This window comes from Chaetomium globosum, genomic scaffold (genome assembly GCF_000143365.1).
Source record: "Chaetomium globosum CBS 148.51 scaffold_2 genomic scaffold, whole genome shotgun sequence".
Taxonomy (NCBI): Eukaryota; Fungi; Ascomycota; class Sordariomycetes; order Sordariales; family Chaetomiaceae; genus Chaetomium; species Chaetomium globosum.
Genome location: NT_165977.1, coordinates 2,867,838 through 2,892,738, shown reverse-complemented (window position 1 = coordinate 2,892,738; position 24,901 = coordinate 2,867,838). Strand labels below are relative to the sequence as shown.

The 24,901-nt window shown below is 55.5% G+C and overlaps 11 protein-coding genes across 11 annotated transcripts; 7 read left to right on the top strand and 4 right to left on the bottom strand.

Annotated features, from left to right (window-relative positions):
- Positions 1-1,026: 1,026 nt before the first annotated feature.
- CHGG_03048 (uncharacterized protein) lies at positions 1,027-2,525 on the top strand (the record flags this gene model as incomplete). The annotated part of the gene is made up of 2 exons (XM_001229563.1): positions 1,027-2,163; positions 2,247-2,525. The coding sequence occupies 2 exons, from the start codon at positions 1,027-1,029 to the stop codon at positions 2,523-2,525; spliced, it is 1,416 nt and encodes a 471-aa protein (XP_001229564.1).
- A 289-nt stretch (positions 2,526-2,814) lies between these two features.
- On the bottom strand, positions 2,815-9,095 carry CHGG_03047 (uncharacterized protein; the record flags this gene model as incomplete). Its single annotated transcript, XM_001229562.1, has 4 exons — positions 2,815-3,306; positions 3,372-6,410; positions 6,675-7,344; positions 7,561-9,095. 4 exons carry the CDS (start codon positions 9,093-9,095, stop codon positions 2,815-2,817), a joined length of 5,736 nt encoding a protein of 1,911 aa, XP_001229563.1.
- Positions 9,096-9,527: 432 nt separating this feature from the next.
- On the top strand, positions 9,528-10,476 carry CHGG_03046 (uncharacterized protein; the record flags this gene model as incomplete). Its single annotated transcript, XM_001229561.1, has 2 exons — positions 9,528-9,744; positions 9,803-10,476. The coding sequence occupies 2 exons, from the start codon at positions 9,528-9,530 to the stop codon at positions 10,474-10,476; spliced, it is 891 nt and encodes a 296-aa protein (XP_001229562.1).
- A 291-nt stretch (positions 10,477-10,767) lies between these two features.
- Positions 10,768-11,197, bottom strand: CHGG_03045 (uncharacterized protein; the record flags this gene model as incomplete). Its single annotated transcript, XM_001229560.1, has 2 exons — positions 10,768-11,031; positions 11,168-11,197. The coding sequence occupies 2 exons, from the start codon at positions 11,195-11,197 to the stop codon at positions 10,768-10,770; spliced, it is 294 nt and encodes a 97-aa protein (XP_001229561.1).
- A 1,922-nt stretch (positions 11,198-13,119) lies between these two features.
- CHGG_03044 (uncharacterized protein) lies at positions 13,120-14,034 on the bottom strand (the record flags this gene model as incomplete). The annotated part of the gene is made up of 2 exons (XM_001229559.1): positions 13,120-13,256; positions 13,989-14,034. 2 exons carry the CDS (start codon positions 14,032-14,034, stop codon positions 13,120-13,122), a joined length of 183 nt encoding a protein of 60 aa, XP_001229560.1.
- Positions 14,035-15,037: 1,003 nt separating this feature from the next.
- On the top strand, positions 15,038-15,684 carry CHGG_03043 (uncharacterized protein; the record flags this gene model as incomplete). The annotated part of the gene is made up of 3 exons (XM_001229558.1): positions 15,038-15,101; positions 15,167-15,438; positions 15,508-15,684. The coding sequence occupies 3 exons, from the start codon at positions 15,038-15,040 to the stop codon at positions 15,682-15,684; spliced, it is 513 nt and encodes a 170-aa protein (XP_001229559.1).
- Positions 15,685-16,732: 1,048 nt separating this feature from the next.
- On the bottom strand, positions 16,733-17,153 carry CHGG_03042 (60S ribosomal protein L39; the record flags this gene model as incomplete). The annotated part of the gene is made up of 3 exons (XM_001229557.1): positions 16,733-16,781; positions 16,893-16,993; positions 17,148-17,153. The coding sequence occupies 3 exons, from the start codon at positions 17,151-17,153 to the stop codon at positions 16,733-16,735; spliced, it is 156 nt and encodes a 51-aa protein (XP_001229558.1).
- A 558-nt stretch (positions 17,154-17,711) lies between these two features.
- On the top strand, positions 17,712-18,388 carry CHGG_03041 (uncharacterized protein; the record flags this gene model as incomplete). Its single annotated transcript, XM_001229556.1, has 3 exons — positions 17,712-17,786; positions 17,848-17,886; positions 17,942-18,388. The coding sequence occupies 3 exons, from the start codon at positions 17,712-17,714 to the stop codon at positions 18,386-18,388; spliced, it is 561 nt and encodes a 186-aa protein (XP_001229557.1).
- Positions 18,389-19,794: 1,406 nt separating this feature from the next.
- Positions 19,795-22,264, top strand: CHGG_03040 (uncharacterized protein; the record flags this gene model as incomplete). The annotated part of the gene is made up of 9 exons (XM_001229555.1): positions 19,795-20,187; positions 20,240-20,553; positions 20,620-20,686; positions 20,743-20,769; positions 20,822-21,015; positions 21,245-21,394; positions 21,455-21,563; positions 21,623-21,766; positions 22,178-22,264. The coding sequence occupies 9 exons, from the start codon at positions 19,795-19,797 to the stop codon at positions 22,262-22,264; spliced, it is 1,485 nt and encodes a 494-aa protein (XP_001229556.1).
- A 641-nt stretch (positions 22,265-22,905) lies between these two features.
- On the top strand, positions 22,906-23,358 carry CHGG_03039 (uncharacterized protein; the record flags this gene model as incomplete). The annotated part of the gene is made up of 2 exons (XM_001229554.1): positions 22,906-23,010; positions 23,095-23,358. The coding sequence occupies 2 exons, from the start codon at positions 22,906-22,908 to the stop codon at positions 23,356-23,358; spliced, it is 369 nt and encodes a 122-aa protein (XP_001229555.1).
- A 635-nt stretch (positions 23,359-23,993) lies between these two features.
- Positions 23,994-24,646, top strand: CHGG_03038 (uncharacterized protein; the record flags this gene model as incomplete). The annotated part of the gene is made up of 2 exons (XM_001229553.1): positions 23,994-24,198; positions 24,324-24,646. 2 exons carry the CDS (start codon positions 23,994-23,996, stop codon positions 24,644-24,646), a joined length of 528 nt encoding a protein of 175 aa, XP_001229554.1.
- Between the last annotated feature and the right edge of the window lie 255 nt (positions 24,647-24,901).

The following is a 24,901-nucleotide window of genomic DNA, read 5'->3' as shown; positions in this document are numbered from 1 at the left end:
GTCTGCCCCGTGTGATGAAAGCTGGACCAAAATAAAACGGGGGAGATGAGAAGGAATTTCGTGTCAGGCAAGGATTGGGTTAAGCGGTTTAAGACTGTTAAAGAAGCCAACAGCCGTAGGGCTTGGTAAAACGCGATGAGACGGGAAAGAGGCGGGACGATGATGAATCAGTCGGGCAGGTGCAGGCTAGCTCTGCTCTGATTGTCTGGTTGTCTGGTAAGGTAGTTGGAAAGCAGTTGAGGATTGAGAATGCGCAATCGATAGGTTGTCATGCAAATATTGGCAGAATCAAAAGCAAGGTCCCTCAGCTAAGGCATCAGAAAATTGAAAATGAGGAATGCTGCCTCATCAATCAATGCCCAACTCGCTGTGGTCGATCGATGGACCTTCTTTGACCTGCAACAAAACATTTGGTACGAGGGTCGGAGCTTCACCGAAACTGACAGGGATGGTCCAACAGTCGTCATCGCTTTGCCAGTGTGCCCAGAGGTGATCTTCCCATTGGGCATTGGGCCGAGACAGGCACCCGACATGTAATTAGCCGCAGTTCTGCGGGCTCGGCCAGGCTATCTTGTCTGATCCATGCAGCCAAGTCCACCGTCGGGTTACACTGAATAATTGTCGAATTCCGGCAAGACGGGATGAACTATGAATGTTTGTTCCCAAGGTTACCTAGGAGGGGTCAAGTTGGCAAATGTAGGGACTTCAGGCGGAGGTTTTTTTGCCAGTTACAAAACGCATGCATTTTCCCCAGGTTACTTGATTTAATTAACAATGTAATTAAGCCCGCTTACGTGCATACCGACCAAGAGCTTCTTGGAGCTGCTATCTACGATAACGGCCCCACCCCATAGGGTTGCAAGCAACCGGCCAAGCTCGGCTCTGCGGCGTTTTGGGCAACCGGTATCGCGATTTCCTAGGTAGCCGAAATCTCGGGTGGGCTACCCAGTCACCCAGCGCACTGCTGGTACTACTAGTAACAACCCTCAACAACGTAGTCCGTCCCCAAATCTCAAACTAACTGCCATGGCAACAAACCGCTTGACATTCCTGTACCCACACCTCTGCCGCGCCGGCGGGCGCTTGTCCGAGCCAACAGCATCGCAAGCCCTCCGAAACTCTCGCCGCAACCCCTCAGTAAGGCCGCAGTCATGCCAACATGCCACTCCATTTACGACAGCTTCGGCGAGAAGGCAGCCTGCTTTTGCGAAGCGCGCTGGGAAGGGCATAGAGCCTTTACAGGTCGAGACACCCGCACAACTGCCGAACAACGAAGGGGAGGCACCCGGAAAGAAGCCGGACAGGAAACCGGACGGGAAGCTGCTTGAGGGGAGGCCGGACGGGAAGGCGGGAGGAAAAACGCAAGAGGGGGGCCCCAAAGGGCAAATAAAAGGGCAAAATACGGGGGAACAAACACCGCATAGTAAACCCACACCGCAGCCGACAGAACCACCACCATCTCGCGGGTCCCCCACCTCGTCACACTCCCCGTCTGCCGAGTCGGGCCAGAAAACGACCTCCCCTTCCCAGCCCGACCTTCCAAAGACAATCGAGCTACCCCCACCAGGCGACATCGACCCTATCACCCAAGCCAAGAAAGGCAGCCCCATGGATGAGATACTACACATGGGCCCTCCACCGGACTCCTTACCCGGTCCACCCCCTAACACCATCGCCTCCGAACAGCCCAGCAACCCAACCCCTCAACCCGCCACCGACACCGGCCGCAACGACACGAGCACCAAGCCCCCCCACCTAGTCCCGACCGCCTACATCCACCACTTCGACTCATACACGCTGGTCAAGCAGCTCACCACAGGGGGATACACGTTGCCGCAGGCGATCCTGTCGATGAAGGCGATCCGCAAGCTGCTCGCGTCGAACCTGGACGTGGCGCAGTCCGGGCTGGTGTCTAAGGCGGACGTGGAGAACGAGACGTACCTGTTCCGCGCCGCGTGCAGCGAGCTGGGCGCCGAGGTGCACAACAACCGCCGCGTGGCCGACGAGCAGCTGCGCCAGCAGCGCACCCTGCTGCAGCACGAGGTCGACATCCTTGCCCAGCGCCTCAACCAGGAGCTGCTCACCCTGACGGACAGCGTCCGCGGCATGTTTAACGACCGCCGCATGGCCGTGCGCGAGGAGCAGAAGTCGCTCGAGAGTAGGGTGCGTGCTTTTCTCTTTCTCTCTTCCCTGTTGATCAACCATCCGCTTGCTTGCGGAGCAGAAGGAGCTAACCGACGCCACAGATACAACAAATCAACTACAAGATCAGCGTGACGCTCAACAGCGACGCCAAGTCGGACATCGAGGGGCTGCGGTGGGTGCTGATCCGGCGGTCGGTGCTGGGCATCATCTTCATGGCCGTGCTCACGCTGGGCACCATCCGGTACACGACCTACATCAGCCACCAGCGGCAGAAGGAGGCCGACCAGCAGGCGAAGGAGGCCGAGGAGATCAAGAAGAACAACGGCCGGTCCGACTACTCGCCGGGGCCGGACGCGGCTGAGATTCTGGCGGCGAACTGATGCTGTTCTTTCCTGGACTCATCAGTCAGCGCCCGGTTCTTGCATCTTTTCTTTTCTTTTCTTTTTTCAAGCGTACAGAGCGCCATAGACACGGGTTGCATAGCGCCGGAGGGAGGGACAGGGTCACATAGAAAACAAGGGCAGGGAGACAGAAAACGAAACAAGTTATCCACGGCTCACGGCCGCTCTAATTTAAACCCACAACCCACAACAACCAACCCTTTCCATCTATCTATCCACACCTCACCTAGCAAGGGTTTACGAAACCCAACCCAGCCCAAACCCACACTCACCCCCCAAAATCCATCTTCAGCGCAATACTCGGCTCCCTCACCCCCCCACTCTCCCCCCTCCCCACACCACCAGCCGCACCACCCGCCTCCCTCCCCGAACGAATAACCTCCTCCAAAAACCCCCTCTGCCCCTCGCTCATCCCGCCCACCACCCCGCGAAACGCCACCTGATCCGCCGACGCCAGCTCCAGCAACCGTCCACTCGTCTCCCGATAGACCACCACGCCCTCGCTCAGCGCGCGCGCCAGCAGCGCGGGCAGCACCAGCGCCATGGCGACGGGCGCGCGGTCCGTCCCGCCCAGCGCGCCGACATAGCCGCAGAGGGCGTGCGCCACGAGCGCGCGCGCCTGTTCTGGGTCTTCGGGGTTGGTGTCGGTGGTGAAGGCGAGGAGGCGCGGGAGGAGGTGGCGCGCGAGGGATTGGTCGGCGGGGGTGGGTTGGGGTTGCAGGAGGAGGGTGCGTAGGCAGGAGGCGGCGATTTTGGCGGTCTGGGTGGGTGAGTGGGTTCGTTAGTTGGGGGGGTTTGTGCGGTGGGAGACGGAGTGGGACATACCATGCGGTCCGTGAGACAGTCGAGGAGTTCCTCGAGGAAGCGAGCGACCAGGGGCTCGCTGGCGGGGAGGTGATTTTTGCCGCCCGTAAAGAGGATCGTGAGTGCCAGCAGGCAGTTCTTGACGCACGTGAGGGAGGTGGGCGCTTCGCGCTTCTGGGCGTGGAGATAGATGGAGAGGAACCGGCGTAGGCAGCCGAGCAGTTGGATGTCTGTCTGCGAGTGGCCTTCCTCGGAGGCCTGTCTGGAAAGGGACATGCTCGTGATGAAGCGCTTCAGGGTCGGCAGGGACTGAGGCACGATCACGTCCTGGCAGGAAGGGGTGGCGAGGACAGTCGCGAAGATGTGGATGATGCAGGCATACAGATCAGTCTTAATGATCGCCGGGAACACTTCGGCGGCGTCGACAAGCGCATTGAGTGCTGTCTTGATGAGGAGGATTGCTTCCTCGGTCATCTGGTGGCGGATTGGTTGCGGGCTCTCGCCCAGGTTCGGGATAAGCCCGGAGAGGACCAAAACGATAATGCGTGTGAGCTCAAAAAGTTGCTCAATATCCTCAGACAGTTCGCCATTGTCAGCTTCCTCTTGCTTCCTAGCTGCTGGGTGAGATAAGCAAAGATCCCTCGCGATTTCGACGATCACCCCTTGAACGTCAAGCCCTTCCGTAAGAACAAGACGGTCAAGGAGATCCATCGTCTCGGAAAAGATGGCCTCGCGGTAGATGGCTTGGCCAGATACGCTCGGGTGTAGGATCTTCTTCAGCGCGCTGAGGATCGCGAGTGTCTGCTCCTGGGTAGCGAGGGATTCGCTTTGCCCGGGCTTGGTTGCCAGCGCCTCGAAGGCAATGCCAAACAACACGAAAAAGAATGCCACTGGCTCATCCCGGTAGTTGATGCCCAGACCCCGAGAGCCGCCGTTGACGTTGGGGCCCGTGACTTCCTTGCCATCCAGCGCGTCGAAAACAAACTCGCTGTCTTGCCCGATCAGGCTGGCGATAGCATCCACCAGTTTTAACCACGAGTCCTGGTAAAACTTGAGCTGTGTTTCTCTGTTGAGGGCCGCATACACCGTGTCCAGGCTCCCAGAAAGCGACGGTGGTCCCAGGGTCATGGAGATATCCGGCTCAAAGCGTAGCCTGGCAAACTCCCGGAGAGACTCGAGCCAGAGGGGAGTCAGGGTGCCGATGTGTGGTTTGAGCACGTCGAGTAAGTATTTCTGTTCCGAACTGGCAACTTGGAGCTCAGCCCAGGCGCCAAACACGGCCATCTTGACCATGACCCGCGCATTGGAACTCAACCCCTTCAGGTCACCAATGCCTGCATTCTCATCCTCGGTCTGGAAGTTCTCAAGTGAGCTCACCAGGGTCTTGAGAATCCTGCCCATCCGGTCGACATCCCTAACGATGCCCGTCGCGATGAAGCCAGCGCAGACGTTGACGGCCTCAGCAGCCAGCTCAGGGGAAGAGTCGGCAGCAAATGCGGGCGTAAGGGCGGAACTGATCTGAGCCTGATACTGCTCGAGGAGCATGGCCTCTTCAAAATCTGGGTCCGGTGTCTTGCCGAACATTTTTAGCACAGCGCCAATGATTTTGAGCCCCCAAATTCTTTGCTCAACGACCCCAGAGGTTGACGCTGAGAAGGCCATCCGAACGACATCGGCAATCTTGGCCTGGAGCGCGACCTGCGCCACGGACTCGCCGTTTGTAGCAATGTCCTTGGCGACAAGAATGAAGATGTCATTCAGGCAGTCCATCGCAAAGGTTGTGACTTGCCATCTCAGGGGCTCAACGTCAGGGCCGCTTAGGGTGTCCTTTTCATCCTTGGTAGCGCCCGGTGCAGCAGCGAAGCCGGCAACTTCTTCGTCTTGGAGATCAATACCGGTGCCCGACTTTTTAGTTATGGTCGTCTCCTTCACGATGTCCTTAGGCCGGGTCATCTTGAGGACATGCTGGAACCGCGCGAGCCAGGCAGCTGTGTTTGCAAGACACGTATGCCGCATCCAGTTGCGGAGCGTGTTGTGCATTCCGTCATGGCTGGGGTCCGAGTCGAGCACTAGCCAGAGCTGGTCTTCAAAGCCCTGGTCTGCTGCCTCAATAACGTCGTACGGGTTTCGCTTCATGAGGTTGTGGAGGCCGTCCACGGCAACGTCTCGAAGGACCGTGTTCTCGGAGCTGAGGTACCCTTGAAGCGTCTTTACGTACTCTTCAAATTTCATGTATCCCGGAGCGTACAGTGAGAGGTGCTCCAAGCACACAAGGCTTGCTCTCCGTACTTCCAGATCATCTTCCTGTTGGAAGTATCCAACAAGGGTAAGAATGAGTTCTCTTGACTTGGTTGAGTCCTGCAGGTCAGGACCAAGGACGTTGATCAGCGAGTCAACGCAGTGAGCGATTGCTGCGGATGTAGAAGCCTCAACCTCGAGGTTCATAGAGGCGGGTAAGGCCACTTCGGGATTGTGTGTTTCGGAGAAGTAGAGGTTGGCAAGCATTCCCAAGGTGGCTGAGACGTAGTTTGAAAATCCCAATCCAGAGGCGTCCGCCACCCGCGCAACTGCTTCTAGTGCCCAGTAATGGACAGTAGGATGGGGGTCATTGCATAGAGACAACAGAATGTTGAGAATGGCCTTCAAATGGTACCCAGCCGCCATACTGCCGATCTTGGCTTGGATAGTGCCGAGGGCCATCGCACAACCCGCTCTAGCGCTGGGTTCTCGGTTGACGACGATGGTATCGACAAGATACTTGATTTCTTGGTTCGTAAAGGCGTTGCCACAAACGCCACACAACCGAGCCACCGCCTCGTAGGCGATACTGCGGACGTACTGATCCCGGTCCAGCACGAAGTCACGAAGCAACTCCTGGATGAGCTTCTCGACGGCCGAGTTGGTCACGTCGCCTGGAGGTGACCTTGTCTCCTTGACTGCCACGCGCAGGATCGACAAAAGAGCGGTGGCAACGTTGACATTAACGGCAGCCTTCCGCCCAGGGTCTCGTTGCAGCGACCCAGCCGCGACAAAGGTCGTCACTTGCTCCAATACGCTCTCCTGAACCTTGGGCGGCGTGAGCGGAAAGACGAAAGCGAAGAGTTGAATCGCCATGTTCACGACTTCAGTGGCCGCGGGGTCTGGGAGGCTGGGTCCGTCGGCGCTACCGATGTAGAGGACAGACGCATCATGCTCCAGAGTTCCACAGACGGGTGAGAGCAAAAGCCTCTCAATTTGTTCTTCTGGTCATTCTCGGCCAGCGGGCGTGCGGTCCTCCGAGCTTTCGTGTTGTCCCGGAAGTGGCCTGACGTTGAAACCCCGTACGATACCGGTCACACCAAACCCAGAGGTGTCACCTATATCCCAGACAGACTCAAAGGTCGAAGCTGTGTTGGCGATGGAGGCGCTGAGTGAACTCGGGGTGTAATTATCCGGGTCCGCAAAAAGAGAAATTGCTAGGGTGAGGAGGTTGGATTGTAGGAGTGCCTCGGTGCCGCCAGCTGGGCTGATATTCACCAATTTTGTGTAGCATTGAAGGACCCTCCGTTGGACCATGGTTTCCAGGTCTTGGAGTTGCAGTGACGGCGTGAGTCTTTCGTTGAGGTCTTCTGCCGTTTTCTTCGAGGGAAGCGTCTTTAGGAATGCTGCCGTACTTTGCAACATGGTCGCAATCCGCTTTGAGACATCGACAGTTAGGAGGCGGCTGTTGAACTCGAGGAACGCCAGGATGGAACCAAGCGCACATTCTCGGACATGTGTTAAGAAGGAAGCATTCAGATAGTTTCTGTGGATTGAGCTGTCCTTTGACAGGACCTTGGGCAGGGCATTCTTCCATAGGAGAAGAAGCTGTGAGAGATGGATCTTGACGAAGTTGGGTCCGAGTGACATAAGGCCCCCGATCAAGGTCCAGGCAACCTGAATCTGTGTGCTCGCCACACGCAGCTCGGAGCTGCCGCTAGACTTGAGCAGATTCGTCGACATGGTCAGCACACGGCTGTTGATGTCAACGGAGCCATATAACGGCCGCTGCGGGCTTGCGCTGAGACCGGCAGCAAGACCGTGGGCAAAACCGAGACACCTACGAGGCGAGCCCCGTCCGGTACCAAGAAGCCCCAGTTCCCTGCTCAGGCTGTTCATGCACACCGAAAGGCAGGGCAGAAGCTGCTGAGGGCAGGCGAGCAGGAATGTCTTCAAACATGACGATGCGTACACTTGAACGGTGTAACTCGGATGTTGCAGGACTTGAAGGAGGCCGTCGCGACAACCTTCGGAAAAGCTGTTGGCTGCTGAGCCCAGACTATTTATCAAAGAGGCCAGGGCGCTTAGCGAAACGACCAGTGTTTGTTTCGCGGGTTCTGGTTTCTCCTTGAGTGCCTGTGGGTAATTCTTGACGACATCGTTGAGGAGAGCCTTGGCGGCGCCAGTCTGGCCCGACTCCCCGAGAATCTTCTTCCCAATGATGTCCTGAATGATAATTTCCACCATTCGCCGGGAGATCAGCAGGCGGTACCGATTGTTGGTGATAGTATTATGCCCCAAAAGCTCGACTGTCATGTGCTCTAAAATCCGTGTGTAGTTGTTCTCCACCGTCTTTTCCCCCAGTTTCCGAAACATATTGCCGTAACAGACAGCGATTGCGGCTCTGGATTTGTTCGATGTGGACATCCGAACGTATTGTGTCGACAAGGTTTTCAGCATATCGACCAGTGACAACGCCAGGACCTGGGATTTCTTGGTCGGCGCAGGGCTCTCTGGCCGCGGGGGGAGGTCATCATCGTCTTGCAGACCGCCCACTTGCATAGACTGCCGCTTCACAGCCTTGGACTTCGTTCTCTTGAGCAAGACTAACGGAGCTTCACCAACGGCAGACTCGGAATAACCTCGAACCAGTGCTTCGGCAAAACAGTCGGCAGCCGCAGAGCGTACGTTGGCCGATGGCGAGTCGAACGTCTTGAACATGGAAGACCGCAGACTGTCGAAGTCGCTTGACGTCTGAAAATAAGGGGTAGACTGTAGAAGTGAGCGCAGGCAGCGGCATGCAGCGATGACAACAAGCGACCCCTTGTCGCTCGTGGCATAGCTCCGGCCCTGCTTCCAGATATCCCTTGCGATGCTCTCGTCCAAGCTCCCCCCCAGCATTGTTGCGATCTTTCCGAAAGCTGTAAACACAGCGGCGCGAAGGCCAGCATTGCTGGAAGACGACTTCAAGAGCTTCAGGAGCGCCGCACACGCGAGTTGGTGTAGGTTGATGGCACTATCGCCCGCCGCGGCGTAGACCTCGCCCAGACACGCAACGGCGGCATGCTTCGTCCGGATCTCGCCCTCATTCTTCGACTTCCCGCTCGAGATGATGCCCGATAAATCGCTGACAGTCTCGAATAGCAGCTTCCGATCCCCCTTGCCAAATATGTGTGCCAGACATTTTCCCAAGGTGTTGCGTATCACTCTTGTTGGAGGCGGGGCTGAGAGGTTGATGATTTTAAAAACCTCCTTCTTGAGGTAGAACTGCTGCGCCGTGCAGTCGTCTGGGTCGAGGCTGAGGACATGTTTGCTCAGAGCCGAGGCAAAGCTTAATAGAAGCAGTTCCTGTTGCTCAGAGGGCAGTCCTTGGAGTTTGGAGACATCAAATTCGGGGTTGGGGCTCGATGCTGCTGCTGCTGCTGCTGCTGCTGCTGTTGTTGTGGATGTCCGTGGGGCTTCGCCATTTACGGTGCTGGGCTCATCCGTGCCCGCCGTTGATGCCATCGGGGACTAGTGTTGCGGAGGTTTTTCGTGTTCCGGGTTGTAACTCTTCCCAATCCTCAGAAATGTAAAGTGCCAAAAGAGAAGGGACCTGGAACTCTTGGGCCCGTGTCAGGGGCGCCATCCCACAATTGCGTCCCATGTGGTGGAGCTCAGTGCCAGGCCAATGATAAACTGAATGAGGGGCCCCATGCAGATCCCACACCCCTGTCCTCCAGCTGCCGTCTCGGCAAGCAGCGTTAAAATCAATTTCGAGATTCGACGGGGAAAGCTTTAACTAACTCCCGCTTCCCGAGCTGCTCAGGTCTTCAGAAGGAGACTTGTAATCACAAAAGGCGCCCGGGGAATTCCCGGCCGGTTCAATTCCCTACTCTCGTTTGTACGGTCCGACCCGAATGGCATAATTGCGACCTGTGCAAAACCCGTTCCGATCCAATGACGACCCTCTTACGCCCTCTCGCGCCGTTAACTCGGTCGGCGATTCCCTCCCCCTCTATCTGCGCGCAATGCCGCCGCACCTTCGTTTCCAGCCCAGCCCTCAGGTCTGGCCACAACAAATGGAGCAAGATCCGCCATGACAAGGCGGCCAACGACGCAAAAAAGAATGCCACCCGCACAATCTTCGCCAAGAACATCACCCTGTACTCAAAGCGTACGCCGTCCTCTTCTGCACCGTCAAGCTCCTAGAAGACTTACACCACGACGAGCAGTCTTTGGCCCTGACCCCAACAACAACCCCCAACTAGCCGCCGCCATAAACGCGGCCAAGAAGGCCAGCGTGCCCAAAGACAAGATCGAAGGGGCCATTGCCCGCGGGCAGGGCAAGTCGTCCGGAGGTGCCGCCCTCGACTCCATCACATTCGAAGCGATGATGCCGCCATCGATTGCGCTGATAGTTGATCTCGAGACGGAGAGCAAACTTCGGGCGTTACAGGACTTGAACCAGATGGTCAAGAAGGCGAAAGGGTCGACGAGCTCGTCCAAATTCTTCTTCTCGCGCCTCGGGCGGGTGGTGTTCGAGAAAGGCGAGAACGGACTAGACGTCGATCAGATCATGGATGACGCGATCGAGGCCGGGGCAGAGGACCTAGAAAACGATGCCGACGGGAACATCATCGTCTGGACTCAGCCGTCGGCGACAATGCAGGTGTGCAAAACGGTGGGATCCAAGTTTGGGCTGAAGATTTTAAGCTCGGATATCATCTGGACGGCGAACGAGGACACCAAGGCTGAGTTGGATGCGTCTGAGGAGCTGAAAAGCTTTACGGACTTGCTCGAGGCGCTGCGGGAGTACCCTGAGGTACAGGCAGTGTATTCGAACGTGTCGAAGGGGTCTATGAGTGACGAGGAGTGGGCGAGGATAGAGGAGAACCTGGACACATAGAGGCTGTCTGGATGCACAATTCTGGAACGGTTGATAGACATAAACAAACCCCCATAGATGTATATGTAGTGTACAATCGTAGAATAAACCGCGCCAGCCGTAACCGGGCTTTCGAGAGGCGAGATGGTCCGGCCGAAGATTCCGTAAACGCCATATTTCCCAAACCCACCATCCAGTCTCCTCCCCCAACCAACAACCACTCACCACCCCGCCAATCATACAACCATCACCCACTGCCAAACCAACCCAACACCCCCTCCCCTCCTCACCAGGACAAGAAGAAGGAGCAGCCTACTCATCCGACTGCCCGCCCTGCTCCTGATTCGCACCCGGATTCAGCGCCGCGGCGCGCGCCTCGGCGGCCAGCCGCTGGTCCCGCAGATAGAGGCGGCGGGCGCGCAGCCTCTCGAGCTCGGCGTGGATCTCGTCGCGCTCGAGCGGCAGCCTGTTGGCGTTCTCGGGCTTGGGCCAGAAGTCGGGCACGGAGAAGCGGCTGTCGAGGTTGGTGCCGAAGTAGTACATGATCCCGATGGGGAACATGACGTACATGCCGAACTGTGGTGGGGGTGGTGGTGAGCAGTGTGTCGGGGTTGGGTCGGGGTTTATGGGGGGGGGGGGGTAAATTGGTTGGTGAGGAGGGGCTGGGTTTAGATTGGATTGGGAAAGGCGGCCGGTGTTGACCTTCCCTTACCTTGAAAACTTCGAGGTTGAGCCCACCCATGTTGAAGTATCGTGGTAGCTGATCGCTGCGTGCACAATGCAATCGGAGGGTGAAGGGCGAGCTTGCAGAGCGGCTCTTGTTCAGAAAACTAGCCCAGCGCCGCAGGTCGTCCTACCTTTTCCCCAAATTTTGGGAGCATTGGAAGGTGGGTCGCCGAGCTCGGTTGTGCCGAGCAAGCACGGGGGGCCGCTGCAGGTCAGCATCCTTGCCGCGGCGGGCCAAGTGCCGGCCATCAGGGTGCCCAAAATATGTAGGAAGTCTCAAACATGTTTCCATCATTCCACTCAGGAGATGGTTCATCACGTTGTTGAATTGCGCTAAAATCAAAACTCCGCCCATATTAGACGCTATCTTCCCTTAACCCCAGGACAGCTTTTTGTTACTCTCCAGATAGCAAGACCTCGCCGCCCAATAACTCTAGACAGGGTATTCCAAACGCCGTCCTCTGCAAAATCTAAATCATCCAGATTCAGGTGCTGCTGATGCCGCCAAACCTCGCGAAATCTCAGCCCCTCCAGCCCCTTGTTTGGGAGATAAGGGTCCAACCAGCTCGCAGATAGCGGCGCTATTAGATATGTCCCGTTCTTCTCCTTCAGATACTCTGCGTTTCTTCTGTCCGCTGGTGTGTCGCAAGTTGCGAGCTGCCCCAGCTCCTCAAGGAGCGTCTCCCCCTTCATGCCCATGACATCACGAGTGCGCAAGACCTCGTTTTTCCCGTTCAGCAGCCAAATTGGTGGCATGTATGTCTTCCACCAAACTGCTTGGGTCGCGTCCGGTTGCTTGCTCATAAAGACCTGAGCAGAGATAATCCCTCCCTGGTGATAGACCCCCATGAGGACCCCAAATATGGCGTTGAAAATGATCCATGACACCGCCCAGATGCGCAGGACCTTCTCGCTTTTCGGAAGGCGAACAGACGACAAGATCAGGGGAACGGTCGGAAGGAGGAATCTGGCTTCCTGGTGCTGAGATAGCGAGAGCACGACGATGCCCGAGATCGCAGAGTAAAGGCGCAGGGAACGTTTGGGCCGCGTAAAGAGGAGGATCGTAGCAGGCCCCAGCAGCTGCGGCAAATTTACCAACAGATGCTGATACCACGGGTGCAGCCCATGTTTCGCAAGGTTCGCCGGCGAAATGTTGTAAAGAAGGTTGTTAAGAGGAGTAAGGACCGGGTTCCGGAGAAGGTCGGACCAAGAAATCGAATGGGGAGTGTAGTACGCGGTATCAAGCGTGATCGCCAGCGCGGTGGTGCAGAGCCCAGCTGTCGCGATCGCGACGAACGATAGCGGGCTGCAATATGTTAGCTATAGTTCCAGCTTGAAGTTAATGGTCCCGTACTTTTTCCAGTAGTAAGGTAGGAGCCGAAGCCCGGGTATCAGTAAGAAGGCGGGAAATGTAATTCTGTTGAAGACTCCGAAAACGACGACGATTCCGAGGACCGTCGAGGCAAGAACCGAACCGCGCTGCTGTTTCCCGTTAGTCAGTCTCGCCTTGTAGCTTTCACTCTGGAATGCGCCTACCGGACTAGCGAGAGTGCGCTCAATAAGGACCAAACTCCAGGCCACAACCAGAGTCTCGATAGAATTAGAAAAGGTATGAGTCTGGAATGTCCAAGTAATGTAAGACGACGCGACCAAAAGAACGGCAACGCGCCTATGCCGCTGCGACTGGATAAGCTCGTGAATCGCCCAGTCCTCCAGCACAAAGCCGACAATAAACATCAGCACCCGCAACGTCCAAAAGACGACGACGGGCGGTATCTCCCCGTCATTCCCATTGCCGATCCATAGCCACCTGAGCAGGAGCATCGGGAGTCCGTAAACCGGCCATAGTGGGAAAACGCTCCGAATCGGGTTGTCGCTCGTGAACTCCCAAGTGTGTCGGACGGGGTAACTGAAAATCTCCCCTGTGTCACCTCCAAGTCAGCAACTTGTTCGCGAGAACGAGGCTCGCGTGCGGACAGTGGCAAGCGAGGCGCATTGCGACGCCGAGACTTGGTTGATCCCAGGTGCGCAACCGCAGGCCGCGGCCCGGGGCTGTCGCGCAATCACGCCATGCGCTGTCCAACGTCAAACAGGAGACCTGTCACATACCGGCGATGACCTCGGGGCCCTGGAAGTTCTCATCTGGGTGGAGGTAGCTCGGGGATAGAGCAAACCACAACCGGACCAGCAGCAGAAAGAGGTATGTTCTCCGCCACATATTATTAATCTACCAACTGTCGCACCAGCAAGGAGATTTCGCTGCCGCAAATCCGATGCATCCGATCTGAGGGAGGGGCAAGACGCGACTCAGTTGCTGGCTGGCCTGGGAGCATCACCAGGCAGGTGGAACAGGTGGGAAAGAAAGGTTGAGTCGTCGTCGAGTGGGCCAAGGAGGGAAGGTCATGATCGGGAAACCCGAACGTGAAGATGGTGGCGAACAAAAGCAAGAACGGAATGAGCAGCAGGGAAATAAAATGGTCTGGCACAAATCTTGGGAGCGCTGGAAGAGCCGGCAAGAACCAGTAGACGACGTGGTTGTTCCACGGTTCGAGGGGTGACCCCCTGTTTACGACAGGGATCGGGACTGCAAGACAGCTTGCATTTGTGCCTTCTGAGCTTCTTCAGGTCCCGTTCCCAAAAACGGGATGATCCACGAAGCTTAGATAAGGTATGGTTGCGCGCTAACTAACTAACTAGTTAGTTAAGCCAAAAGATCTGCTGATGCCGGTCATGCTTGAGTTTATGCGGCCTCCTAAAGAGGATTTCAGCGAATCCGTTCAGAGACGGAGAAATTGGACGGAACCAACCTGGGGATTGAATTTCGGGCAAACTTGGGCTGTTTGCGAGCAGCATATTTCTGGGTAGGCGGCATCCCCGCATGACTCCAATGAATCCGTCTCACGACCGCGTTCGGTCGCTAACTGAATTCCCAAATCCCCGATCCGGACATTTCCTCCCAGGGCATCGGGCAACTGGTCCAAGCTTTCCCCCCTGATGTTCCAGAACGCTTGTGGACTTCCACTCGCTCACTACCTGATGGGGGCCGAGGAATCACTGAGGTACGACAGGTCGGTCCGTATCACGATCTTCAAACACCAGCGACCCAAGGCCCATGAAAAAGGACGTCATCGGCAACTAGGATATTGAAGTTGAACTGCCGTGCAGCCACCTCTATCAACATGCTCAACCACATGGATCTAACACGTTCGAAATAAACCTTTGATTCTCCTTTTAGAAGTACTCTATGGCCTTGTTGGGTCCTGTTGTGTGTCGCATCACCAATCGGGAGCATGAATGGCCGTTTGATGTCTTTTGTCTGGCCGAATACAAACCCCATCGCAGCATGGACAGTTACCGCAGACTGTGCCTCTGCGCTTGTACAGGTGACAGGCAACAAAGCCGCCCCCACAAACCCACCTCCAGTGTTCACCACCATAGACGCTAAAAATGATCTGTGCACCGACTCCCCACTTTGCGAGGCAGCAGCAACGCCACCGCGCTTTGAGGGCCTTCAGCGCCTTCGATCTTGCATTGTCAGAACAGTCAAAACGTCACCTTCTTCTCGTCCTTCGTCATTGCCTGGGTATTGTTGTGTGCAAAGCATCTGATTATTTCCTTGCCAACCACGCAAACTTCAGATGGAAGGTCTGTTGCAGCTTATTTAAACACTGTGCCCCGCCTTGCTCTCACCTGATTCCCCATTCCCCGTTCCAACCAACTCAACGCAAGCAATCGCTCTTCTTGCCAGCCAACATCCACTCTAACCCAACAACATTTTCAGCAGTGTTGGACCACTTTCCTTCCACCACCTACCCAAATATCTAACGAAGGTATTCTCACAAATACAACAATCAAAATGTCTGGCGAAAAGGTTCAGAAGGTCACTTTGACCAGCAATGAGGGATCGAGCATTCAAGTCGGTAAGTCGCTTCGATTCCTCCCCGCACCTTACCCACCCCGCCCAACTAACCATATCATATCGCAGATCGTGTCGTGGCCGAGAGGTCCATGTTAATCAAGAACCTAATCGAAGACTTGGGCGACGAGGCCGTCGCGGACAGCCCAGTCCCGATCCCTAACGTCAACGACCCGGTGTTGCGCAAGGTTTTCGAGTGGTGCGAGCACCACCGCAACGACGCTGCCCAGTCGGCTGACGATGATAACGACAACAACAATCGCAAGAAGACTACCGACATCGACGAGTGGGATCAAAAGTTTATGCAAGTCGATCAGGAGATGTTGTTCGAGATAATTCTTGTAAGTACCCTCACCGAGCACGCCCACCGACTTCGGAGCCCGGACTTAACTGACTGACTCATTTTATAGGCTGCGAATTATCTCGATATTAAGGCACTGCTCGATGTTGGCTGCAAGACTGTGGCCAATATGATCAAGGGAAAATCTCCGGAGGAGATCCGGAAGACCTTCAACATCACGAACGACTTCACTCCGGAAGAGGAGGAGCAGATTCGTCGTGAGAACGAATGGGCGGAGGACCGCTAAGGTGTGATAAGATGAGGGTGCGGCAAAGTCCCACTCTTGATCGCACCGCGGTTTTGGACGTGCGCATAGCAGATATGAACCGCTATACCCCGCCACTCAAGGCTCTTTCTCTCGCATCCCTCCTGGCGTTTCGGTTTCGTTGAGTGCGGCTGGTTTTGGTATTTCTATGATTTGGGGACACTTTCGGGGCCTGCTGCATCTCAGATGTTACAAACAGTTTGAGATCACACTAGAGGGAACGAGGAGGATACATGACGCAACGATGGTCTGATCCTCCCGCCTCGAGTTCATTCTTAGACAGGACAGCCCTTGCTAAATAAACACTGCCCTATTCCCAAACACCCGGCATCCCATTTTATGTAAATCGAGTCCGTACAGGTGATTGCAAATGTCAGTCAAAGAAACGCAGGCTGGTGTTTTGTCCGTTGAGTTGACTTCACTCATGACAACCTTGCGCGCAGTTCAAATCGTAGTTTCCGACGCGGCCAGGCAGCAGCAACACGTCATATCCAGTCTCTAAAGCAGGCGACAGCTTTACTCCAGGTGCATTTACTTTCAGGTTCGACCGGGCCACGCTCGCACTGAAATCAAGATGCCGTATGCCAGAAACGCGCGTCATGTGCAAAGGCATTCAATGCCATCTCTCATTCCCTTTTCCCCTGACCCTAAAATGCCATGGCATACTCCGTTAAAGTGAAACGAGTTTCCCCCATTTACTTCCCAGCCAAGCTCAAATCAAAGAATCCCAACCGGCCAAAACGCTTTACTCGCAAAACCAGTAACCCAGTCGCCATCGCCTGCACCCTTTCGTATCCCAATCCCAAGTTGACCCATCTACCCATCATCCCCTCCTGGTACTGGTCATGGCTCCATTTCTATTCCTCGAAAAGGTGATTCGTGTTGTAGGCGGGCAGTTGAGAAACAAACACCATCGTTGTTGACTGGGATACAAGGTGCTGCCGGAGCAGGTGGGAAGTAGCAGCAATGACCGTGGGGAGGGTCGAGGTCTGATTGTTGGGGTCGAATGAGGAAGGAAGTGGGAGGGCATTTAGAGGCCGAGGCGGGTCTTGCGCCAATGCCTGCGCTTGGCGTTGTACCTGTTGGAAGTTCCGTGTCAGCATCATGTTATCGGTATCCGGCAGCGTGATTCATGTGTTTCGGTAGGAGTAGACGAGGAGCTCGCTGTCGTCGTCGAGGAGAAATCGTACCTAATGGTGTTGCCGGTGCGCAGCCGAATCCATTGGGGAATGGGACGGTTCTGCTTCTGGGCCTTGGCCAGCTTCTGCTTGATACGGAACGTCTTGTGGCTCTGTTGATAATCGCATTGATTAGCCTCTGGTTACGATGATGCCGGCTCTTGAACACCCCTCCCCCAGCTTCCGTTCGACTTCTCCCGCAAGGATTGATAATCAAAATCGCAGGCGGAATCTGCGGCAAAATCGTGGAGGAGCGCCAGTACGTACCGGCATTTTGACGGTGTTGTCGATGTTTCCGAGTCGGTATCGATGTCGTGATGTTCCTCAAGTGGGTTGGATTCGAATATTTGGTGTGCGCTCAGAATTTCCTCGTGCTAGGGCCCGAAATCAGAATCGTGGCTGAATCACGTGCGGAGAGCTGTGGCTTTTTTCGGGACCGCGGCACTCATGTGGCTAGGAGTCTGGAATCGGAACCTTGCAGGATCCCGGTCGACGCCTGCCAATCGAGTGCCGATCGGACGCGACCGTGCACTCTCGATTTCCAAGCCGAGCAGCCTCTTTGACCAGCGAAATCAAAGTCGCATGAACCACGAAGACCGAAAATTTCTTCCACTTCCCAACTGATTGAGAGGTTCAACGAGTCCTTGACGAGCGAGTGTTGCCTTGTTTTACATTTGAGGTTTTCCTTGATTCTTTGCGCTGTCCACGAGACCAAGTGCTCCCGTTTCGACTTTTCCGCCGCCGTGTCAGTGGACCAGTCCCGTTCGCGACGCCCTACTCCAACCCCTTTCTCACCGACGCACCTAAACATCCAAGCGCTACCGCCTCAAAATGGGTCAGACTGTGTCATGGCTGTCCAACTGGGTTTGGGCGAAGAAGGAGATTAGGATCCTGATCCTAGGCCTGGTTCGCTTCACCCCTTAGCCATCTTTTGACCACCCCCAAGCTGAACTGTCGCGCTCCTCAGGACAACGCCGGAAAGACGACGCTTCTATACAGGCTAAAGGTGCGACTCCCATGGCAGCCCCTCGGCGGTGTCCGATGACTTACGCAGGGTACAGATCGGCGAAGTAGTAACGACGATACCCACGATCGGTTTCAACGTCGAGTCTGTGACATATGGGAAACTGAACTTCAACGTGTGGGATTTGGGTGGGCAAACAAGCATCAGGCCGTATTGGAGATGTTATTACGCCAACACCGCGGCGGTCATCTTTGTGGTCGACTCCACTGATATTGAGCGTCTGCAGACGGCCGCGGACGAACTGTCCGCCATGCTGAACGAAGATGAACTGAAGGATGCCGCCTTATTGGTATTTGCCAACAAGCAGGATCAGCCGGGGGCAAAGGGTGCGGCCGACATCTCGCAAGCCCTTCGGCTCGGCGAACTCAGAGACAGGAACTGGAGCATTATGGCATGCAGTGCAGTAGAAGGCTCGGGCATCAAGGAGGGAATGGACTGGTTGTCGGTAAGTTTGAGCCTGGTTCTGAATCTGACTGGGCCCTAACAAAAGACAGCAAACCGTCGCACAGGATTAGAAGCGACGTCCCGGTTTTGAGACGCAGGGCGGGGTTGTTTCTGTAAATGACGGGTATACGTCTTATATCATTCAGGCCGCTCTTGGGTATTGGGCAAGGTGGCAAACCTTGCGGCGTTTTGGCGGACAGCCGCCTTGGCTCATGGACGACATATTATGTGAAGGCGCAGGCTGCATCAGATGGGGCGGGACAGCGTTTCGGTACATGGATACACCACTTACAACTTTTAATACACGAGCGCCTGGCTCCAAGGGGCCGGCGACTCTATTCATGGTTTTCCACCACCTCGTCAACGCGGTGTATTTGTCACGACGGTCTGGCCTGAGACTACGTGAAAAGCGAAAGGCCACGATCCAAACGCTCACCCGGGTCAGAACGTCTTTGTGTCTTCCGGCCTTGGACCCAGCCCTGTCCTCTTCACGGAACATCGGGGTTGGGAGAACTCAAGTATCACCGGCGCTCTGGTATTGCTATCAGCCGACGCCTGGTTCTCAACACAGGTACTAGGTGAGAATACCTGGTTGCGGCTTGCATGACGTCTATGGCAAGCTTAGGGGACTTTCCAGACCTCTCGACTTGAAGAAGCCGCCGTTGTAAGCAATGCGAAAACAACCTGAAAGTTCTATAGCCAGGCTCTGAAAACCTATAGGTACCTATCTTCCGTCCACAAATGCCCAGCTGGGGGCAACGGGTGGGGTACCCGAACTTACTCGTGAGTTGCGAGAACAAAGAGGCCGGTTGGTATCGACAATAGACAGTTAAGTATTGTTAGGGGTTTCGGGGTCAATTTGATTTCCCCGGGGCAGTATGTGGTATGTCAACACTCACCTTAACCTACTGCCTGGCTGATGGTGTGGTGGTTGTGAGAGATGCGGGACAAACAAGAGACTCAACCCCGAGGAATCATTAGATTGATCAATAAATTCTGGCGAGTACTTAATTACCTGCATTCCATTTTATTCGGCCAGAATCGGAATCGTTCAGCCAGGTAAAGTAACTACCTAATGCTCCTGCACCGAAGAATTAAGGTTTGAAACGAATGGCCTTAGCATAATTAGTGGCCTGCGTTGGTTAGGGTATCCGCAACTAAATATGAGAGGAACTCTCCCATCTTATCCTTATTGTCCCAATCCCCCAACCTCGCAGGCGAACGCTTATGTTTTGAGACATTAGAAGCACTCCGGATTAGTTCCTCGACAATGCGATGCAGCCCCTTGATAAAGGAGATATGCATTTACTGAGCGCAGTTTAACCCCGCCTAAAATTGTTATCGGCAAGGTGGGTCTTGGGCCCAAACCACCAAGTGCCCCGCGATTCTGGCGTCTGAGTCAACGTTTCGTGAAGATCAAATCGGCAGCTCAGCAATACCAGTAAAATGGCGCCAACAAGCAGCAATTCCACCGAGGACCTCCCCTCGGAGGTCCTCCAGGCACTGTCCAAGTCTGACCTGATTTCGTCCACAGAAGCCTTTCCCGATGTCCCCTTCAAATCGATCAAAGCTGCTCTAGACCGTCTCGCGTCCCGGTCTATGGTCACATACGAGCAGGTTGAGCGCGAAGAGGCTTTTCTGGAGCCCGAGGCTGAAATTATTGTGAGCCACGGCAGCCACGAAGCCCGTGTCTTCGAGGCGGTGCGCCAAGCCGTGGACGGTCTCTCGATTCAGGACCTCGAGAGCAAGATTGGTGACAAGACGGTGACCAAACTTGGTCAGGGCAAAGCCTTCAAGGAGAAGTGGATTAAGAAGGATGGTGCAAAGCTCATTGCATTGGTGGGTTATACCTCGCGATACTTTGCGAAATTGGGACGCTGACTTCTGGCAGGTCGAATCGATCGACGATGTAACACGGAACCAGCTCAAGGTCATCCAGGAAAAGCGGACACACGACGCCAAGATTGTAGCCGACTTGAAGAAGCGCAAGCTGCTAAATATGCAGAAGGTTATCTCCTTCAGGATAAGCAAGGGGCCCAAGTTCGCGCTCGAGTTGGTAAAGGAGGAGACAGATCTCACGGCCGAAATGCTAGCATCAGGCTCATGGAAGACGGCCGCCTTCAAGCCGTACAACTTCAAGGCGTTGGGTGCGGATCAACACGCTGGCGCTCTACACCCTCTGAACAAGGTGCGACAGGAGTTCAGGTACGTTGTCCTTGCGGTTTGGGTACTCTTGGCATCAAGCCGACTGACTCTTGAGTCGTCTTGCAGGCAAATCTTCTTCGAGATGGGCTTTACGGAGATGCCCACAAACCGGTTTGTCGAGTCGGGATTCTGGGTATGTGGTTCACGATACCTGACATTTGGAGATGCTGCTAATTCGCGAGCATATAGAACTTCGACGCCCTGTTCGTCCCTCAGGTATGCTGCTTAAAGCTTCACCCTTTCTATCGTTCACTCTGACTCGTTCAAGCAACACCCTGCGCGCGACCTACAAGACACCTTTTACGTATCAGACCCCGTGAGGGCTGGTAGGCCTGGGCCTGCATCCGCGGAAGACAAAGCCGACTACGAGGCGTATTTCCACAACGTGAAAGCTATCCACCAGGATGGAAAGTTTGGCTCAATTGGGTACAGATACCCATGGTCCGAAGACGAATCGCTAAGGTGCGTAATTGTCTCCCGCCTCGGTGGTGTTGGCTAACTCCAGACGAGACTCGTCCTCCGAACACACACAACCTCCGTCTCAGCCGCCATGTTGCAGAAGCTAGCTGGCCAGCGAGACAAAGAGGGGCGAGTACCGCCGGCTAGGTACTTTTCTATCGACAGAGTCTTCAGGTAAAAATCATTGACGCACTCACATGACAAGAAAGTTCGGGCACTCACTCCTGAACAGAAACGAGACCTTGGACGCCACTCATCTCTGCGAGTTCCATCATGTCGAAGGTGTCATCGCTGATTACGGGCTGACCCTGGGCGGTTTGATGGAGTTCATGGACATGTTCTTCGGGGCGATGGGCGTGACTGATCTGCGTTACAAGCCGGCGTGAGTTGTTTCTCCAGTCCAGCAGCTGAGACATGTATGGTTGCTGACTGTGGGCTGCAGCTACAACCCCTACACCGAGCCGAGTATGGAGATTTTCTCGTACCACAAGGGGCTCAACAAGCTCATCGAGATCGGCAATTCGGGCATTTTCAGGCCCGAGATGTTGGAGGTATGTTAACGACAATAGCAGCAGGGGTACAAGAGTCAAGATGCTAACATAAGAACCAGGCAATGGGTTTGCCCAAGGATATGAGAGTGTTCGGTTTCGGTTTGAGCTTGGAGAGGCCGACAATGATCAAGTACGGCATGTCAAACATCCGTGAACTGCTTGGCCACTCCGTCGACCTCAACTTCATCCAAAGGAATCCGGCGGTGCGGCTAGACAAGAATTAGATAGAAGGGGGTCATGTGAGACGAAAAGCACCGTTCGAGGATGCCATAGCACATGCCACGGGCATCTTCCCTGGAGCGCGTGTGATACTATACAGTATGCCGAAAGCGCGACAAGAGATGTGGGGCACACGGAGATATCGATTTCGTGGAGGAGCCCCAGTTGAGGCTCTGCCTCCAAGATCGGATGAGCTCGGCGCTAATCCGGGGGCTGAATGTTACCTTCCGGCACCATACCCGGGATTACGGTGAGAGAGTCATCCTCAGGCACAGATCGTCGTCGCCTCGTTTCTCGTTTGCGAACCACAATTCCCCGCAGCGCCGTCCGCATGATGCGTACGTAAGCCCGGCGACGCCGTATCCCAACTAATGACTGGTCTAGAAACCATGCAGCCCTATAGGGATACGGAGCCGTCCCCACTCCCACGGGCACCCAAGACGATTGGCACATTCCTCAAGTTCTACACGTGGACACGTTGAGGTGGGCCGTAACTCTGCCACGGCGGCTCTGGCGGTCGGAAGTCGGGAATAAGACGACCAGCGAGCGAGAGCCGGTGAGCTGGGCACTGCTAGGTTGGCACAAGTTGGCGCAGAGGAAGCTCAGGTTGGTAAACGCGGGCCATGATGGGGGCCGCCCAGGAATGCCCAGACCAAGACGAAAGAGGAATCGATGTATCTCCACGGAAAAGGCGGCCAGTTTGGACCCATGACTCCCAATCTGTTTGGCCGGTTATGTCACGGACATGCAGGTCGTTGGCGAAGGTAGGACTGTGAGCGACTTCTTGTCCTGCTGCCTGTGAGTTCTTAATGAGACCATTTCGGCCTGGTTTTCAAATGTCATCCCACTCCGTCTCACATTTTTTCTTGACATCTGATCTGGTCCATCCCGTTCACACACACACACACGCCCGCATACATACCTATCACACCCACACATATACTACCACACATCACACACTTTGTGGTGGCAGTGCAAACCATCTCAACCTCCCATATCGGGTCAAGGGTCCTTTAGTCGAATTAGATCATTGGTACACACAAAGGTACCTTGATCTCGTTGTACGAACAACACAACCGTCTCTGAACAAGCTCCGGGCGGCTTGCCTCTGATACCTACGCCGATGGACGGTCCTTCCCACACGTACACTCCCACCTCCCAGAAGCTTGGGCCCGTCAGGGCCACTACAAGCCTCGATGAGGGCACGCCCCAGTCGGCTAGCACCATGGTATGTCTTTGTCTCCCCCTCTTGCCTAGCCAGGTACCTCAGGTACCGAGCCTTACCTCAGCCAGCATGAGACTAACACCGCAGCCTCAGGCATCCGGTCCCTTCTCCAGGAGCGACAGCTCCTGCGACTCGCCCACGACCGTGTCTTCCACCGCCACCACGCTGCACTGGCGGGGCCGCACCGACTCGACCGAGTCGGCGCCGGCTTCCACCGAGGTCCTGAAAAGGGAATCCTCGGTCTCGGCCAAGAAGGTCAACGCCAACAGCTACTGCGGCCGGCACTCGAAGGAGTTCCTGTTCGGCGGCAAGGGGTTTGGCGACCTCTGGCGCGCTGTTACCAGGAAGTAGCGCGTTTCTCACGGATGAACGCGTGAGAATGGGCAAGGAGGGGGAAGAGCACCATCGTCTTGGTGTGTGATTGCTGGTGGTTGGAACCGTTCATGGCGAACGAATGACAGCGCTGCAGGGCAGCGGCTGGAACAATGTCGCGGAGGATTGATACCCAGTTTCTTGATACCCATTGTTAAATGTTGATGATACCCATCGGGGACTTGCTCCTTCGTTTCGAGGAGTTGAGCAAACGCGTGGGTTTGCAAAGAGGCATTTGCGCTTTGGGTATGGATCATGAATAAAGGCTCGAGAATATTAACTCGGGACCAACGTTTTGTAGTTTGATTGTTAAATCGACGCAGCGTTCTAACATACATAATTCTGATCGTGATGAATTTCGTCTTGAACCCCTTGTGTAAAGTCGGGATACCCTGAGCCAAGCCAACAGGGCCTGGTTCAGCGGCCCGTGATCCCTGGTCAACTCATGTGGTAGGCTCAACGTGCCGCGGGCACCGGAACGACGGGCAGGGGCCACCTAGCAAAAGCCCCATTCCTCGAAGTCAACAATTTTCTACGAAGTGCGATCCCCAAGACTTCACAAGACACCCAGACCACGCCATTGAGGTCCCAGACACTTTGACGACAACACCAAGATGGCCAAACAAACCGGCTTCGGCCCCAAAAAGGCCTACCTCATTCTCTACAATGCCGCCTCCGCCGTCGCCTGGGCCACCATCCTCGGCCGTGTCGCCGTCGTGCTCGGGTGGAAGGGGGCGCCCTTCGTGCCGCTGGTGGTCGACAACTTTGCGCGCATCACCCAGACCTTCGCCATCATGGAGGTCGTGCACGCTCTGACCGGTGCGTCTCCCACCCTTTTCCACCCCGCCCCCCCCCATTCTCTCGCACCTCCTCTCCCCATTACTAACCGTACCCGGCATCTCCCAGCGTCGTCCCCGCCCCCGTCTTTACGACCGCCATGCAAGTCGCCAGCCGCCTATTCCTCGTATGGGGCATATGCTACCCGTTTCCGCAGCTCAACACCAACGTGTTCTACTCGACGATGCTGGTGGCGTGGAGTCTGACCGAGGTGATGCGCTACTCGTACTTTGCGCTCAAGCAGATCGACGCGGTCCCCGCCTGGCTGCACTGGCTTCGCTACAGCGCCTTCCTGGTGCTGTACCCCGTGGGCATCAGCAGCGAGGTCGCCATGACCCTGTCGGCTATCTGGGGCCCCGCGGATGAGCTCTCGTCGTGGTATACTTTTGGGCTGACGCTGGTGTTGGCGGCTTATGGTCCGGGTGAGTAATAGCCTGATTTGTTTGATTGGAATCGATTTTGGGGAGATGCGTGAGGCTAACTCGTTTGTGTGCAGGCTCGGCTATCCTTTACGCCCACATGCTCAAGCAGCGGAGGAGATATCTAGGGGCCAGCAAGCCGGCTCAGAAGAAGAAGCAGTAAATGGGATAGGGACGACGTGGAGCGTAACTCGGCAGCTGCGCTGGAGATGTACGAGGAACATGAACGGCTCGGTGCGGTAGAAGAGGATATGTATAGCACAGAA